Source organism: Aegilops tauschii, chromosome 2, assembly GCF_002575655.3.
Source record: "Aegilops tauschii subsp. strangulata cultivar AL8/78 chromosome 2, Aet v6.0, whole genome shotgun sequence".
In the NCBI taxonomy this organism is placed as follows: domain Eukaryota; kingdom Viridiplantae; phylum Streptophyta; class Magnoliopsida; order Poales; family Poaceae; genus Aegilops; species Aegilops tauschii.
In genome coordinates, this window is record NC_053036.3 from 451,496,169 (window position 1) to 451,513,629 (window position 17,461).

The window sequence follows — 17,461 nt, forward strand, 5'->3', positions numbered from 1 at the left end:
TGCAAGAGGAAATGAACCGGCAAGTGGAGCATATTCTCAACTTCAAGGGCTCAATCAAAGGGAGAAGAGTGATCAACCGGAACAGGGTGTCCGGAGCAAAGCTACTGCACAATGACTACTTTGCTCCCACACCTGCTTTCCCGGAAGATCCATGGCTTTGTTGCCGTTTCCGCATGCGGAAACCATTGTTTTTGCGCATTGTGGAGGGAGTGGAGCCACATGACGACTACTTCCAGCTCAGAAGGGATTGTTGTGGCCAACTCTCTTTCTCGACCAAGCAGAAGTGCACGACTGCTCTGAGGATGCTTGCACTTGGTACTGCTGCAGACGCCTTTGGTGAGATGGTCAGGATGGGGAGAGCACGTGCCTGAAGACTACTGTCAAATTTGCCCACGCCGTGGTTGAGGTGTTTGGACCTGAGTATCTCAGAGAACCAAATACGCAAGACACGGAGAAGTTGTTGGCCATTGGAGAGGCAAGGGGGCTTCCAGGAATGCTCGGATCAATTAATTGCATGCATTGGTGATACGTCTCCAATGTATCTATAATTTTTTATTGTTCCATGCTATTATATTATCTGTTTTGGATGTTTTATGTGCATTAATATGCTACTTTATATTATTTTTGGGACTAACCTATTAACCTAGAGCCTAGTGCCAGTTTATGTTTTTTCCTTGTTTTTGAGTTCCGCAGAAAAGGAATACCAAACGGAGTCCAAACGGAATAAAACATTCGCGATGATTTTTTTTGCACCAGAAGACACGCGGGAGACTTGGAGATCAAATCGGAAGAGCCACGAGGCGGCCACAAGGGGGGAGGGCGCGCCCCCTGCCTTGTGGTCCCCTGCTGACTCCCCTGACCTAATCCTGCCTCCTATATATTCACATATATTCCCAAACCACCAGAAGCATCCACGAAAACACTTTTCCACTGCCGCAACCTTCTGTTCCCGTGAGATCCTATCTTGGGGCCCTTTCCGGCATCCTGCCGGAGGGGGATTCGATCATGGAGGGCTTCTACATCAACTCTATTGCCCTTCCGATGAAGCGTGAGTAGTTTACCTCAGACCTACAAGTCCATATCTAGTAGCTAGATGGCTTCTTCTTTCTCTTTGATTCGCAATACCATGTTCTCCTCGATGTTCTTGGAGATCTATCCGATGTAATCTTCTTTTGCGGTGTGTTTGTCGAGATCTGATGAATTGTGGATTTATGGTCAGCTTATCTATGAATATTATTTGAATCTTCTCTGGATTCTTATATGCATGATTTGATATCTTTGTAATTCTCTTCGAATTATCGGTTTGGTTTGGCCAACTAGATTTGTTTTTCTTGCAATGGGAGAAGTGCTTAGCTTTGGGTTCAATCTTGCAGTGGCCTTTCCCAATGACAGTAGGGGCAACAAGGCACATATTGTATTGTTGCCATCGAGGATAAATAGATGGGGTTTACATCATATTGCTTGAGTTTATTCCTCTACATCATGTCATCTTACTTAATGTGTTACTCTGTTCTTCATGAACTTAATACTCTATATGCAGGCAGGAGTCGGTCGATGTGTGGAGTAATAGTACTAGATGCACAATCATTTCGGTATACTTGACACGGACGTGATGCCTATATTTCATAATCATTGCCTTAGATATCGTCATAACTTTGCGCTTTTCTATCAATTGCTTGACAATAATTTGTTCACACACCGTATTATTTGCTATCTTGAGAGAAGCCTCTAGTGAAACCTATGGCCCCCGGGTCTATTTCCATCATATAAGTTTCCGATCTACTATTTTGCAATCTTTTACTTTCCGGTCTATAAACCAAAAAACCCAAAAATATTACTTTATCGTTTGTTTAGTTTCATCTATCTCTATTAGATCTCACTTTTGCAAGTGACCGTGAAGGGATTGACAACCCCTTTATCGCGCTGGGTGCAAGTTGTTTGATTGTTTGTGCAGATATTGGTGATTTGTGCGTGTCTCCTACTGGATTGATACCTTGGTTCTCTAACTGACGGAAATATTTATCTCTACTTTGCTGCATCACCCTTTCCTCTTCAAGGGAAAACCAACGCAAGCTCAAGAAGTAGCAATTGGCAATGCAAGAACTGCCTCAAAGGTCTGCGGGGAACGTATCAAGGTCACACAAGAGAGGCCACCATCATACTAGAAGCGGTGGCATCACATGACTTACGGATTCGGCATGCTTTCTTTGGAATGCTCGGTTCTCACAACGACATCAACGTGCTTCAACGATCTCCAGTGTTCAGGAGGCTTTGCAATGGGGAATCACCGCCGTGCAACTACTGTCACGACCGGTTTTTCAATAAAATAATTATTGAGAAACCAATCCCTGTTACGGACCAGCGAGGAAGAATTCCTTCTCACTGATAGACAATACATTGGTCACAGAAGAAAAATACCAGGAGTACTAAATATAATACAAAGTTGAGCAGAGACTGCCCAACAATTTATTACATGCACGCAGATAAAACAATACGGCGGATAGGGTGGCAAACTTCTAACTCACGATAATAACGGTGGTGGAAATATCATCGCGAAGCGAGTGACATGATTCCAGAATACTACAACTCTTCGAGCGTCGGAGTGAGGCTCGAGAAGACTTATTGCGGGTGGCAGAAGCGTAAACGATACAAGTGACCAATATCCGGGATTGCGCAGGACTGACTGGGACTCCTCTAGGCGTCGGACGCGCTATCAAACTCTTCATCCAAGAGATCGCCTTCGTCAACATCTGGCCAAATCAACAAGCCAGGTGAGTACTATGAAAGTACTCGCAAGACAGTTCGGACATAAGGTATAACAAATGCAAACATGAAGCACATGAATAAGTTAACCAGTGCGATCAGACACAGAGATAATAAATACTGGGTGCCAAGCGAGGGTCTGAATGACGCCTCGAGCGGAAACTGCAGAATAGTAATACTGGTGCCAAGCGAGTGTCTGAAAGACTCCTCGAGCGGAAAATGCGGAATAATAATGCAGGTGCCAAACGAGTGTCTGAAAGACTCCTCGAGCGGAAAATGCGGAATAATAGTACAGGTGCCAAACGAGTGTCTGAAAGACTCCTCGAGCGGAAAATGCGGAATAATAGTACAGGTGCCAAACGAGTGTCTGAAAGACTCCTCGAGCGGAAAATGCGGAATAATAATGCCACAGTCGGGCGTCGGGGCGACACCTCATAAAGGGCTTATAACAAAAAGTAAAGACAGTGCATGCCGCAGTCGGACGTCTGAGCGACGTCACATAAAGGGCTTATATCAAAAGTGAGAAACGAGTACACGCCACAGTCGGACGTCTGCGCGACGTCACATAAAGGGCTTATAATGTAACACAACAATACAATAGTTCGGGAATATAATTTATCACAAGCACGAGACAAATATAATTTTAGTCCATCCACAGGAATAACAATGAAAAAGAATTTACCACTTGAGCTTGTTTACCGGGGGCAAGATTTTCACACGGATAGATTTGGATGTAAAGTCTACATTACTGATCATGGATACGATGATTCGGAAAGAATTGACTCTGCAGAGTTTGTACTTAACCACAGCCAACGGATTTCAGTAGTCACGGGGACTAGTTCCGTCTACGGTGTTCTGGAAGGAACACGTCTAACCAGTACACACCCAATTCAACCATCCGAAGCCAGGGATCACCCTCGGCAACATTCAGGAAAAACCCTGAGTCGGGGAGGCTACAACCTCGCGTAGCATGGGATCAAATTTCTATACGCGCGCTATAAGGGGGTGCCCCCCTCTCGGTCCCAACCGGAAACACCCATGCCCCCTGACCGAATGACTGGCTTTAATCCTGGGCCAAGGTACCATCATCCCGGCCTCTCTGTTTGGTGTGTACACAGAAAGAGGTTACCAACTTACTAAACCGTATCCTGGCAATGAGACATGTGGTGGCACGGAAAGGGGAAGGGACGATAACACGGCTCCAACCATGTTAACGTCGAAAAAGTCGGATGACACAAGGCTGGCATGCTACAACAATACCACCTTGCTGCCCTTCATGTCACCACATGATTTAGGCCACCTCTCATCAGAGGTCATCGCAACTTTGGAACATGCGGGAAAAGATCGATAACGTGGCTCCAACCACGTTAACGTTGAAGAGAGTCGGATGACGCAAGGCTGGCATGCTACAACAGTACCACCTTGCTGCCCTTCATGTCACTACATGATTAGGCCACCTCTCATCAGAGGTCATCGCAACTTCGGAACAACCGGGTCGTTGCCTTACAAGCAACGAGGTATTTATCGACACTCACATGCCACGCACAAACTTTCACATGAACATGCAAAACATCTGCCATATCAAATGTTCAAACATGCTTGCCTGGTTCGGAGAAGTCGGAGTCTAGCTCGGCGAAGTTCGCGGCTCCGTCCCCTCTCCCGGAACCTACGGCAATCACGAAACGGGGTACTAACGTGAAAACCAACACATGCACAGAAACTTTGCCAAATATTTTTCAAATAAATCCCATAAAAAACTAGACAAAATTTGGAGATTGACAGAAAAAGAATCACTCAAAAATACCTTTTCATTAAAAAGTTATAAAGGTTTCTGTCCAGGGACCTTTTTGTAATGAAACAGAAAAGTTCCAGGGTTTTAACTGAGAAAACAGAAAACGCTTCGGCTGGGAATGCGCAAGCGCAAGGAGAAAACGTATTTTGCCCGAAGGCGCCAACAGAAAACGGTTCGGGGAAATAAACAGAGGCTGACACGCGGGGCCCGCATGTCAGGTTTGAAAGCTCGCCGGCGCCCGAAGACGGCGGTGGACGCCGGCGTCGAACCACGGCGAGTTAGGAGAAACGGAGGGTACCAAGAGCTTCAGTGTCTTCTTCCGCGTCGGTGGGTGGTGGACTCGTCCAACGGGGAGTACCACGTCGACGGCGACACTATCTCCGGCGGACGGCGGTTCGGGTGAGGATGGGGAACTCCGGTGGAGGGCTGCAAAGTACGAATTGAGGCGCGGGTCAGAACGGGTGATGCAAGGAGAAGCTACTGGCAAGAGAATGGGGGCTGCGGAGCACACACGGGGGCGAATCGGGCTGGATCCCGTGGCGGATCGCGGCGGCCGGAGTCGAGGAAGGAGACCTCCTCGGGGCTCTTCCAGTGGCTAGGCGTGCTCTAGGGGAAGTGTAGGGCTGGTGGGTGCTCGAGTTGAAGCTCGGGGCCCCTAATTATAGGCAGATCGACGGGGTGGCCGTGAACGGAGAATCTCCGGCGAGCGATTGCGGCGGAGCAGTGGGTTGGTAGAGGGTTTGAGCGGTCGGGCAGCATCAGTGGATGTTACGGGACTCGTTTTGCAGCTAAACGGAGCTGGCCCTGGCGTAATGGCGTCTGCTCACGGTGAGGTGACCGCACGGGCTCAACGGCGGCAGAGAGCGCGCTCCGCGCCCTGCGGTTCACCACGAGAGCGGCAGCGCATTCGGGGGGGTGGATGGCCACGCGGCGGGCTCCGGTGGTTTGGGCGGCGCTGGGTGGAGTCGGCGGCGCCGTGTCTCCCGCTGGCGTCCGCAAAGCCGCCGCCGGCGTCGGTCACGGGGCGGCGCACCTTCTGCTGCTCGTCGCCGACGCCCGCAAGATGCCAGGCACTCGTGCGGTGCAGGGACGAGAGGGCGAGGACGAGGAGCAAGGCGACGCGATGGCACTGGCGAGATCGATGCCCGTTTCTGAAGAAAACGACAGTGAGCACTGACTGAACTCTGAAGTTAACTGAAACTTGACAGTGACCAAGCATTGCAGGTGTTCGACAGTAGGTTTTGGTAGAGAGATAAATTTTTCTGGAGCTGTAACTTGGTGAGATGATCACTCAAAGCACCCAGGGGCTGCATGAATTTACTTGGAATTTTTGGAGAAAGTTTTGAATGAATTTCACAAAATTTGGCAAATCTGGTCCAAACTTGCAGCTGATGTAGTTTGAAATTTTTGAACTGGAGACCAGTGGATCTTCATGGTTCCAGGTTGAGGGTTCAAAGGACTAGGAGGGAAAAGAAGTTTGGTGGTAAAAGTCCAAACAGAAAATGGAGTTCCTTTGTAAATCTCCAAGAGGTAGAATAGAAGACGGAAAATATTTGAATAGAATTTGAATGGAAAATAAATACATGGGGAGGTTCAACTTGCTGGATTTGATGCAAATCATGATCCAGAGGTGAGGGAAAGGTTAGGAGAGAGGATTTGCACTTATGCCATGGCAAGAAGGAATAGTTGAAAGTGGCAAAGGACTTTCCAAAAGCCATAGTGCATTCTCAAAAATATTTCAAAGGTTATTTTCTCAAATGAAAACCATTTTGTCTTGAGTCCAAATGAAAAGCAAGAACCTCCAAGACCAAAGGAAGATCTTGGGTAAATCCAAATAAAATTTTTTTTTGCCATAAAGGAAAATATTTGAGAGTGAGAGTTCTCTTGAAGAAAATTTTTAGATCCCTCCCTTCAAGTTAAATAAAATCTTTTGAAAAATCCAAATAAAAACTTGGGTGTCACAACTACACTGTCAACGGTCGGGACTACAACATGGGGTACTATCTTGCCGATGGTGTCTATCCTCAGTGCACGGCGTTTGCGAAGACCATATCCGAGCCGTGTGGCAATAAACAGAGTCACTTTGCAACAAATGCAGGAAGCACCTAGGAAGGACGTGGAGAGGGCATTTGGTGTGCTTCAGGCTCATTAGGGAATTGTGCGGAGCGCTGCAATGATGTAGGAATCAGAAAGTTTGTGGCAGCTGATGACATGTTGTGTTATTCTGCACAATATGATTGTCGAGGATAAGGGTGATGGTGTACCCCAAACCATGATTTCGAAGCACCCTTGAAATCCCGAAAGATCAAGATGCGCCTCAGCTTATGAACTTTCTGCAGATGCATCAGAATCTTCGAGATCAGTGGGTGCACACGCAGCTACTCAATTATCTTGTGGAGTACATGTGGATCCACTGCTTGAGTTTGACACTTCAAATAAATTTTATGTAAACGCTATCTATGCTTGATACCAACAATTGCTATTTATGTGCGACATTGTGTTGCATGATCGACGTGCATGTATTTGCATGGATTTGAGATATGTGAATGCACGTAAGAAAATATGAGGGCCCGTCCGGATGTGCCCACGGGCGTTTAAGGGACCGGATTTGTGTGTAGATGCTCTTAAGATGATTCGTCCACCATTCAGTTCCACTGATCAATTAACCCGTGCATGTGAATGTATGCGGGCGTTTAAGGGACCGGATTTGTGTGTAGATGCTCTTAAGATGATTCGTCCACCATTCAGTTCCACTGATCAATTAACCCGTGCATGTGAATGTATGTATGTATAATGTATTCACCTCCTCTTCCATGGGAGAAACCACAGCATTCAAATACACAATACAAAGTCTACCCGAACAAATGGCATGAAGATCCCTCCAGGATCAAAGCATTGAATCCAGGTTCCGACTTGCACGCCACTACGGCGGGTCTGCCGCCACGGACGGTTCGGCAAGCGAGGGACGCGCCGTTCGAAACCGACGGATCGGTGTGCGCCACACTGGCAAAGAGCCGCCATGTGCGCCCGGCATCTCCTCATCCCCGTTCTTTAATCAGCCCGTGCAGCTAGCCAAAGCATGAGCTGTGCCCGGACGCAATAACCATCTGGACCAGCCTGCCCCCGCCCTTCCTTTCCCCCTCCCCTCCCCGTGCCACAGCGCCGCACCCGCACCGCTGGGCCCGCGGGGCCCCATCCCCGGTGGTCGGATCGCGCTCGCGGCCCCTTTCCTCTTCCTCGCTGTGCAAGCTCACCGCCCGCTTTGCCTGGAACTAGACGCACTGGCTAGCCCATGGCTAGCTAGCAAGCTCACTGATTGGACGCGCGCCGGTACACATGCATACACGTACGCTGCGTCGTTGCGTGGCGCTCCCGGTTTGTCCCTGCTCGTGTATTCCACCTCTACAGGACAAGCGACATGCTGGCGCCCGCCGATGGATTGGCTTCTATTTTGGCTGTTTTTCATCATTGGTTGCCGGCAAATTTGACAAATTTGACCTAGAGACGAAATCAAATCACAGAATGAACTGTCCGTGAAACTATTTCACGCGGCTGACCCGTGGCGCCTAGCTCTCAGGCGCTGCACTAGGCGCTACACTGTATAGTGTGGCGCCTAGCTCTCAGGCGCTGCACACTGACTTAGTAATTTTCTGATCACACGGGTGCGACGCTGGCCGTGTAGCGCCTATCTGTGAGGCGTTGCACAGTGTAGTGTGGCGCCTTCGTGTCGGGCGTCACACAAAAAGATCAGCCGCGTGAAATAGTTTCACGGATAGTTCATTCTGTGATTTGATTTCGTCTATATGTCAAATTTATCAAATTTGCCTTGGTTGCGCAGTCACAAGCAACGGCATTCTCATCCGGTTAACTGCAAGCGTGGTAGTAGGTGCCGTCGGCGTGGCCATGCTCGACTTACTACTACTACTGCAGAACCGTGTACCAACGACAGTCCGTGTACGGGAGATGGGCCAAGTAAAGACTTTATTAGGGTGGAGCCAGCGTAGCTTTGGTGGTAAACAAACATGCTCGATTTTCTGCAATCACATCAAGTGCAAAACCCGCTGCAAACCGCGGTGCAAGGATTGGCTGCCATGTAAATGCATGTGCGCCTCCTGTAGCTGTAGGTGAACCTTAACCACCAGCAATCCCAACACAGCACGATATATATCCATGTACACACAAGGACACCGCAACTTGAGGGAGGGAGTCAGGGAGGGAGGATATATGTACATACTGGCGCAGCGCTACGGCATTCGATTGGAGGGCAGCAGCATCCTCTGACCTGCCAAACTGCCCCCAGCAGCAGCAGCGGAGCCTTGGCCATTTCCTCCCTTCCAAGCACCGCCAATCTTGTCCGACCTCCCTCCGCGTCCGCCGCGGTGCCGAATCCAAGAAAGACACACCACAGGTGGTGGCCGTGGCACAGGAGCGGGAAGCTCGGGGAGAGGATTAGACTGACTGACGCGACAATGGGGGCTTCCTCTTGTTCCTCCGTGCGGCTGCTGCTGCCGCTGCTCTGCCTGCTGGGCTTCTGCTTCGCGGCGAGCCACCAGAAGTCGGACTCCTGCGACGGGGACCTCCAGGTGGCGCGCCTCGTCCCCTTCGACACCGACGCCTTCCACTGCATCACGCTCTGGAAGGACGAGGACTTCATCCTCAGGGTACGCCTTCTCTCACCGCATTGCTGCGGATTTCTGGTCTGGATTTTCCAGCAATCATCAACTCGTCGCCGCCTGATCTGATCCGGAATGCTTCTTGTGTCGCCACTCGCCAGTACAAGAACACGGGGTCGAGCCAGTGGAGCTTCGTGCTGTCGGCGCCGGAGAAGAGATCCTACGTGGCGGTCGGGTTCTCGGGCAAGGGGGGCATGGTCGGCAGCAGCGCCATGGTCGGCTGGTCGTCGGGCGGCAAGGGCGTCGCCAAGCAGTACTACCTGCAGGGCAGGAGCCCGGAGGCCGTGACCCCGGACGACGGCCGGCTCACCCTGGTCAGGAACCGGACCGTCGCCGTGTCCAAGTCCGGCCGGCTCTACCTGGCCTTCGAGCTCAGCACCGACCGCCCGCAGCCGTACCTGATCTACTCCGTGGGCTACGAGGGCAGCCTCCCTTCCTCCTCCGACTACACGATCCAGATGCACCGCGACATGGGCTCCCGCTCCTTCAAGTTCGCCTCCGGTACGTACATCCATTATTAATTCCACCGCTACTTCATTTTCTCTTCTCCTCGAGAGAGCAGTGGTAAGAAAACCGGTACACATTTTTTTACTTACCGAGGAGGGTCTGTGGGTTGGTTTGTGTCCAGCGTCGCCGTCTAGCGCCGGCGGCGAGTCGGGCGAGGAGGGGTTCCCGGCGAAGAGGTGGCACGGGCTGCTGTCCATGATGGGGTGGGGCGTGCTGCTGCCGATGGGCATGATGGTGGCGCGCTACTTCCGGCGGCAGGACCCCTACTGGTTCTACGGCCACATCGCCGTGCAGGGGCTCGGCTTCCTCATCGGCATCGCGGCGGTGGTCCTCGGCTTCCGCCTCAACGGGGACGGGCTCAAGAACATCGTCGTGCACAAGGTCATCGGCATCTCCATCCTGTCCATGGCATGCCTCCAGGTGCGTACGCAGCACAGAATTTTTCTTGAGTTCGAGTCTCATTAGATTAGCCTTAATCTTCTTTTTACTGGATTAACCTTAATCTTGAGAACATGGGGGCAGTGGTTGTGTGGAAATTGCTGACTAATCTGAGATCACTTTTGGTTCCTTGGCTGGCTGGATACATGTGCTGTGGCATCTAATCATTTGAGTTGCCAGAATGGCATGTGCTGTGTGGGATGGGAACACAAGCCTGGAACAGCAAGAAATTTTACCAGCTTATTAATTTCTAGTAGTACTGTAGTAGATGTTGACTGTGAATCCGACTTGGTAGTTAAGTGTAATTTCCACATGCCCCGTGATTGTTGCCATCAGAATAGATGCTTCCGTTCGTTGACTCCCAGAATAGTACACACTGTCGGTCGCGTTCATGTTCTTGAGGACGGCAGAAGAACATTCTCCCGAGAGAGAGTTGAAACCACCATGATGTGTGCTCACCCTGCTGCTTGTGTTGGTTGATGGACACGCAGGTGACGGCGGTGCTGGCGCGGCCGGACAAGACGTCCAAGGTGCGTCGGTTCTGGAACTGGTACCACCACAACATCGGGCGCGTGGCCATCCTTCTCGCCATGGCCAACGTCTTCCTCGGCCTCACCATCGCCAAGGAGGTGAGCGCCTACATCGTCTCCTACGGCGTCTTCGTCGCCGTCTGGATCATGGCCGTCGCCGCCTTCGAGTTCAAGCGCTACTACGAGGACGACGACTGATGACCCATCCATCACCCTTCATCCTACATGGAGGCGGCGGTCGCATAGAGAGAATTAATTTGGAGCGGCTATTACCAAACGGCATTGTTTGTGGTAGCTCACCTCGCAGCTTGGGCGGATGGCGAATTTGAGGATTCTGTTGTTAAAAATATATATTCTTTTGCGGTATAGGATACGGAACAGGGGTGACTGATGTCGCTAAGCCTAATTAGCCGGACGCTCTGATTCATATTTGTACATTGGTACATGGTGTTATTATTGTTGTACCCCCTGCCTTTTGGTTGCTTGGTAGATTGCTCGAGTTTTCTTCCTCTTTTACCTGTACATCGATCCATTTTATTCCATTCCATTCCATGATGGATTCACGACATCAGGACAGCCCTTTGGTCGAATGGCATGCCTTCATCTTCACGCCTGAGCTTTTCCCAACTGAGAGAGCAATGAAAACATGTACTGGAAGGCTGCAAATGTTGGTCCGCAATCATTCGATCTTGCTGAAAGAGATCTAAGTCCATAACAGGGCATTAACACAGGAGCAAGATTTAGGCTATGCATTCTAAGGAAACAAAACAAAAGGTGCACCCAGAATAGAATTTTTTCTTTCCACCGAGCATTTTATTTGCTCTGGCTGGCACAGACGCCAAGCCGACATGGTTCAGCTTCATCTATCAGTCTCTCACTCTGCATTAGCACCATATTCGAGAAAGGTTTCGGGCACCAACTTAACTTTTTATGGTTAATTCCAGATGGAACACTCCGGCTGGTAAGAAGTACTCACACTCTGCGTTCATCAGTTCTGCAACAAACTTGCGACTGAATGGGGCCGACATTCTAGAGGACTGCTGCAGACATCTAGGCACCTACCTACACACTGCACTAGCCTATGCATGAGCCACTCGACTCGACTCAGGCAGGAGTACAACGCAAGTCTATTATTACTGGCAACTGACATGTACCCTACCTGCGCCGGTTCTCACGGCTCGCTCCTTGCGCGGCCATCGAAAGGGCCCGCATTCTGCACATGGGCTGTCATGGCAATTCCCTTCATCTTGAGGTCTCCCGGAAATGGCAGTGCTTCCGGACGCAGCTGCGACTGCTGCTGCTGCTGCTGTTGCTGCTGCCGAACACTGGCAAGGCGTTGCTGCTGCATGTGCATTTGTGGCTGCTGGTGCTGGGAGTGGATTTGGAGCTGCTGAAGCTGCTGAGCAGCCAGAAGAGATTGCTGTTGCATCTGGCTTCGCTGGTAGCTCTGTGGATTGACTCCGTACGAGGACAGACCGCCGAAATTCCCCAGGTTTCCATTGTTGGCGTTAAGCTGTCCTGTTGCAATCTTCAGCTGCTGAACCTCATCCCTCAGTCTGTCGTTCAGTGCTAGTACATGTAAACAAAAGAACAGTTACCAAAGATGGTAGGGACAAAGTTAACATAGCCAAAAATGAAACACAAGTAAACTCTGACGTGTAGATTGAATAGAAAAAGACCGAAAATGCCTGTTGAATCTCTAGATGATCAAGAAAAATCAGGACCCAAAATCCAAGCGAATACTATCAATCAAACTCGAAGTTTTCTGTGTTATAAGAGCAAGTAGACATGTAGAATTCAGAACATCATAGAGTTATTTGCAGTTATGGGAGAACATGGCGTCAAATGAGCATGGCATCAACAAAATATCTTTGTATTAATTTTGAATTTGCTCTACAAAGAAAACCTTACCATCTTGCAGCCTGACCTGCTGCTCCATTGTTTGCACTTGCAGCTTCAAATCACCATTTTCATTTGTTAAACCACTGGTATCTCTCTGTACCATACAGACAAATAGGGATAGACTCATTACTCATGGAAATCAAAGAGCAAGTACTGTGAGTAACTACAAATTCTGCAGTGCGTTAACATATGTATCTGTAGAATACAGGACCCGCCACTCAAGGAAAACCGAAGAGGAAGTACTTCGAATAACTACAAAATCTGCAGTATATTAACAATATGTATCTGTAGAATACAAAACTCGGCACTCATGGAAAATCAAAGGGGAAGTTCTTTGAAAAACTAATCTGCAGTATAGTAACAATATGCATCTGTAGACTACAAAACTCATTACTCATGGAAAACCAAAAAGAGGAAGTTCTTTGAGTAACTACAAAATCTGCAGTATATTAACAATATGCATCTGTAGAATTCAAATAGTGAGTTATCGGTGGCCTTTGTTGCTTTTTTCCTTTTTATCACTTTTTTAAACAAAGACTGACTGAAAAATATATATTAATAATATGTATCTGTAGAATACAAAACCCATCACTCATGGAAAACCGAAGAGGAAGTTCATTGAACTAGAAAATCTACAGAATATTAACAATATGTATCAGTAGAATACAAATAGTGTGGGTCTCAAGCTAACCACCTTTTCAATAATTATTTACAACTGGTAATAATATGTTAGACATTTTGCGCAAAAAAAAATGTTAGACATAAACAATTTGCAGAACTAAAATAAACAATGGCTGCTCAAACAAATAGATACAGAAATACAAGTTGTCGATATAGGGGCTGCACCATATCCAACAACTTCACTAGTTAGACGTCCATATGGCGTACCAGGGGATTTGGTACTTTTTGAGAATGGCCTACGTCAAGGTGATCCTGTCTCTCCCTATTTGTTGATTCTAGTCGCGGATGTGCTTTCATGGCTTCCCCAGCGGCCCAACCAAGCTCCACCTCTCTACTTTCACTCCGCTGATCTCTAACGTGGAATGCTACCTCGCCAGCAGGAGCAGTCTCCTTTCCTTTGGTCATTGTCAAGACTGTACTGATGGCTATTGCTGATCTTAATATTTGGAACACAGATTCAAGATGGATAAGCGCACACGGCCACTTTAGCGCTGAAGGGCTCATATTCTCTTACACCCCCTACCTTGTAATTTCCTTTTTCTACTTCTCACCTTCGCTCAGAACCTTGTGTATGATATATTGATATGCCTGTCATTTTTGGGTTTATTTAACAAGTAATTGGGAGTTAACATGCCAAAAAAACCGCAAATTTAGTAACCATATGCAGACGTAAAAGGTACTTCATAAAATTGACAAAACATTCATAACTAAGCAAATAAACATGTCAGCGGTTGGAAATTCTAATTAAATGCTTAAAATAGCATAGGCAATTAGGCACGCATTCATTTGAATACCTAAGCATTTACTATTTCTGGCGACCATTCCTGAGATTTAGTAGAAATTTTCAGCCAAACCCAGGTTTAAACCATCTAACACATATCAATGTGCAAGAATTTAAATTAAGGTAAAGCCCAATAACTAACCTGTAACAGGGACAACTGAGCTGATAGTGTAGTTGCTTCTGTTTGAAGACACTGTACTTTCCTCTCAAGCTCCGCAATGTAGCGCATCTTTCTTTCTTTTGACCTAGCAGCTGACTGGCGGTTTGCCATGATCCTAAAATGTTTCAACAAAATAGACGTTATGAAAAATCAATCTAAGAAATAAGGACTGACCCCTAAAGGCACACACAATGAATAACACCAAATAATTGGTACAAAATAACTGGAGTCAAATCAAATAACATGACAAAGACACGTCCAGATTGTTCTAGCAAATAAACACACTGAGAAGTTATTCCCATAATATTATAACAGACTGGCTTGGATACACCGCAATACTAGTACTACTAAATTACCATGGGTGAAAAAGGCTATACTAAATTACAATGGTGAAACTCTCTGCTCTCATGTGGCATCCCTCCAATAAGGGTAATGATTTCTACTGACAATTAATCACACATAACATATATTCACATATAGAGATACTTGATTAACAAGTGAACAAATTATAAGGGTTAGGTCGTTCTTATTGCCAGAAAACGATATATTCACATAAATCACCAATTCACCAGCATAGTTTAAAATGCATATGACACCAAAGAAGTAAGATTAGTATAAGTTTAGTAGTAAGCTAAGTATACTGGAACTATAGACGGTCTTGTTATCAAAATACTACCATGTTTTGTTTCAATCAATCAGGCCAAAAAAAAGAGCAGCAAGATCACATATGATTACTGACTGTTCTGGAAAAACATATGATTCGAGATTCCACAACTTTCGGCCCTTTCGCACTTTGTACCTGGGACTGGACTCCTTTTCAAAGAGGCAGAATCCATCTAACCTGTCCCTGTCAACCGCCGCAATTCGATATCCTATATTGCGCGAATCCCTAAGGACCAAAAATAGCAACGACGCAAAGGGAAGTCGGTTCACTTGCGCCGTCAGGCCAGTCTCACCTCTTGGCACGCTTGGGGTCAACGAGAGCGAGCTCGGCGAGCTTGGCGTCGGAGATGGCCTTCTTGGCGTCCGCGCCGTGCCTCCCCGACACCCCGGAGGAGGCGGACCCGAACGACGTGGAGCCGTCCATCGACATGCTGTGCTGGTGCCGCGGCCGCGCGGGCTGCGGCGTCGGCTGCGGGTACGGCGACGGCTCCAGCGGCTCGGACAGCCTGCCGCCCGCCTGGAGGAACATCTCGAACATCCGGCTGCCCCCGCTGCCGCCGCCGCCGCCTTGCTCGTCCTCCTCGTACTCGTCGTCGTCGTCCTCGTCGCCGCCGCCGCCGCTGCCCTCGCCGACGACGCCGAGGTCGGCGTCGAAGGTGAGGTCGTCCGGGAGGGCGGTGGCCCCGAGGAGGATCTCCGACTGCGCGCGGCGGTGGCCCGCCGGGCGGCGCGGCGTGGCCTCGGCGGCGGCGTCCTGCGACGCCGACGCGGACGCCGATCCCGCGGCGGAGGCGGAGGTGGAGGCGGGCGGGGCGTCCATGGCGGGAGATCTGCGGCGGGGGAGGGGAGGGGAATGCGGGTGCCTGCGCCGGCGGGGGTTGGGAAGGGGAGGGGAGGGGGCAGGGGGCAGGGGGACACGGGGAGCAGAGGGGGCGGAAGCTTAGGAGGGGCAGGAGGAAGACATGCTCGCGCGGAGGTTTGACCAGGGCATTGACTCTGCAGGGAAAGAAAGGAAGGGGGAGGCGGCGACGGCACGGGGGCCGGGTTCGCGCCGTCCGTCCCGTCCGTAGCCTGGGCCTCGTGTCGTGGGCTTTCGCACTCCGCCTCCGATGAATCTAGACCGACCGAGCCTCGGTTAGGTGCCTCGCGGCTCGCACCGTGCAGCGGCAGCAAATTCGTCGGGTGCTGGGGAACGGACGGCTTTGGCTGAGCCGCACCACCCACCTCTCCACGCAAGAACTTTTGTACTGGTGCTGAGTATATCCATGAAACGTATCTTATACAGGTCGAGTATTTGATACACTATAATCTACTACTAGTCCTGCCTTAGTTAAGTATATACTGTAATCAGTTGATGAGTGATGTACAACCTTTTAATAAATGTGTTGGATTGCGTAAAGATACGGTTTTATCATCCTTTAATAAAACTAGCAAAAATGCCCGTGCGTTGCAACGGGAGAAAATTTAACTTCCCTATCATGGACTAAGATATGAATCATTATTTAATTTATGATCCACGACAATTATTCCCAAGATGAAAAAGAATTATGCTTTCAATCATACCGTCTTTGCAAAATGATCATAGTTCAGTTCGCGGTTTCATAGTTTCATTCTCACCTCCATGCCACAATCAAATGAGAAGAAAGAAAAAAATGTTTTGGAATAGGACCATCTTGGCCGACATAGGGGAGAAATATAAACGTATTATTTTTCGCTGCTCCACAATTGAATCGAAGAAAGAAAAAGTGTGGAGCAGCCTTGCTCGGACCACGCGTCAGAGAAACATAAGAGGTGTGTGGTGCATTGGTATATAGATGACGGCCGAAACTATAATTGGACGGAAGAGTCCTTCCTTCCTTTTAATATTAGTATAATAATTAGTATATATATAAAAAGGATTAGGGTAACAAAGTGACTGGAATTTTACATCGGGGCAAAATTTCAATGACCTCATGGAGGCGGTGACGAAGTTTGCAACATCTGGTCCATGACCATGGATGGCACGGATCATGTTGCGTGCAGCCAACAACAACAATCAAACCGAAAACAAAATCTAGGAGGTTGACAGCATCTCGATGAATATTGTAGTGAGTAATTGGAAATTTTCTTACAGAGGACGATGTTTATTTTTTGAATGGATGAACATTTTTAAAACTTGCATCGTTTTTAATAGGCACACATTTTTGGAATGGTTGAACATTTTTTGTTTGACGAACATTAAATTTTAATGCATGAAGATTTTGAATCAGCGAATATTTTTTTGAATCGATGAACTTTTTTGAAATTCATGATCATTTTTTATTTTTGTGAACATTGTTTAAAAATTCATGAAGATGTTTTGTATTCGCAGAATTTTTGTTAATTCCATAAACGTTTTACTATTTCTGGAAAAAAAATCAAAATTCACATTTTATTTATTTGGAACTTTTTTGAAATCCCAAATTATTTAAAGAAGAAAAAAAGAAAAAAGGAAATAAGAAAACAGTGGCGTCCCTCCCTCCTCATGGGCCAGCCTAATAGGGTGCATGGTTTCTAAAACATTTTTTAATATTCACACTTTCTTTTAAAATT

General features: G+C 48.2%; 2 protein-coding genes across 2 annotated transcripts; one reads left to right on the forward strand and one right to left on the reverse strand.

The window, feature by feature from the left end:
• Positions 1 to 8,639: 8,639 nt before the first annotated feature.
• On the forward strand, positions 8,640 to 11,192 carry LOC109735736 (cytochrome b561 and DOMON domain-containing protein At3g07570). The gene is made up of 4 exons (XM_020294937.4): positions 8,640 to 9,216; positions 9,330 to 9,729; positions 9,857 to 10,155; positions 10,665 to 11,192. The coding sequence occupies exons 1-4, from the start codon at positions 9,025 to 9,027 to the stop codon at positions 10,899 to 10,901; spliced, it is 1,128 nt and encodes a 375-aa protein (XP_020150526.1). The 5' UTR covers positions 8,640 to 9,024; the 3' UTR covers positions 10,902 to 11,192.
• A 286-nt stretch (positions 11,193 to 11,478) lies between these two features.
• On the reverse strand, positions 11,479 to 15,998 carry LOC109735742 (probable transcription factor PosF21). The gene is made up of 4 exons (XM_020294945.3): positions 15,184 to 15,998; positions 14,210 to 14,342; positions 12,615 to 12,699; positions 11,479 to 12,272 (listed from the first exon to the last, which is right to left on the reverse strand). Exons 1-4 carry the CDS (start codon positions 15,708 to 15,710, stop codon positions 11,875 to 11,877), a joined length of 1,143 nt encoding a protein of 380 aa, XP_020150534.1. The 5' UTR covers positions 15,711 to 15,998; the 3' UTR covers positions 11,479 to 11,874.
• Between the last annotated feature and the right edge of the window lie 1,463 nt (positions 15,999 to 17,461).

Bases quoted from the DNA above. Each gene is read 5' to 3' on its own strand.
- LOC109735742 (XM_020294945.3), bottom strand. From the start codon at position 15,710: ATGGACGCCCCGCCCGCCTCCACCTCCGCCTCCGCCGCGGGATCGGCG. The intron at 14,343-15,183 runs GTGAGACTGGCC...GAAACATTTTAG, and splicing joins GACCCCAAGCGTGCCAAGAG to GATCATGGCAAACCGCCAGT. The intron at 12,273-12,614 runs GTAAGGTTTTCT...TACATGTACTAG, and splicing joins GCAGGTCAGGCTGCAAGATG to CACTGAACGACAGACTGAGG.
- LOC109735736 (XM_020294937.4), top strand. From the start codon at position 9,025: ATGGGGGCTTCCTCTTGTTCCTCCGTGCGGCTGCTGCTGCCGCTGCTC. The intron at 9,730-9,856 runs GTACGTACATCC...GTTTGTGTCCAG, and splicing joins CTCCTTCAAGTTCGCCTCCG to CGTCGCCGTCTAGCGCCGGC. The intron at 10,156-10,664 runs GTGCGTACGCAG...ATGGACACGCAG, and splicing joins TGTCCATGGCATGCCTCCAG to GTGACGGCGGTGCTGGCGCG.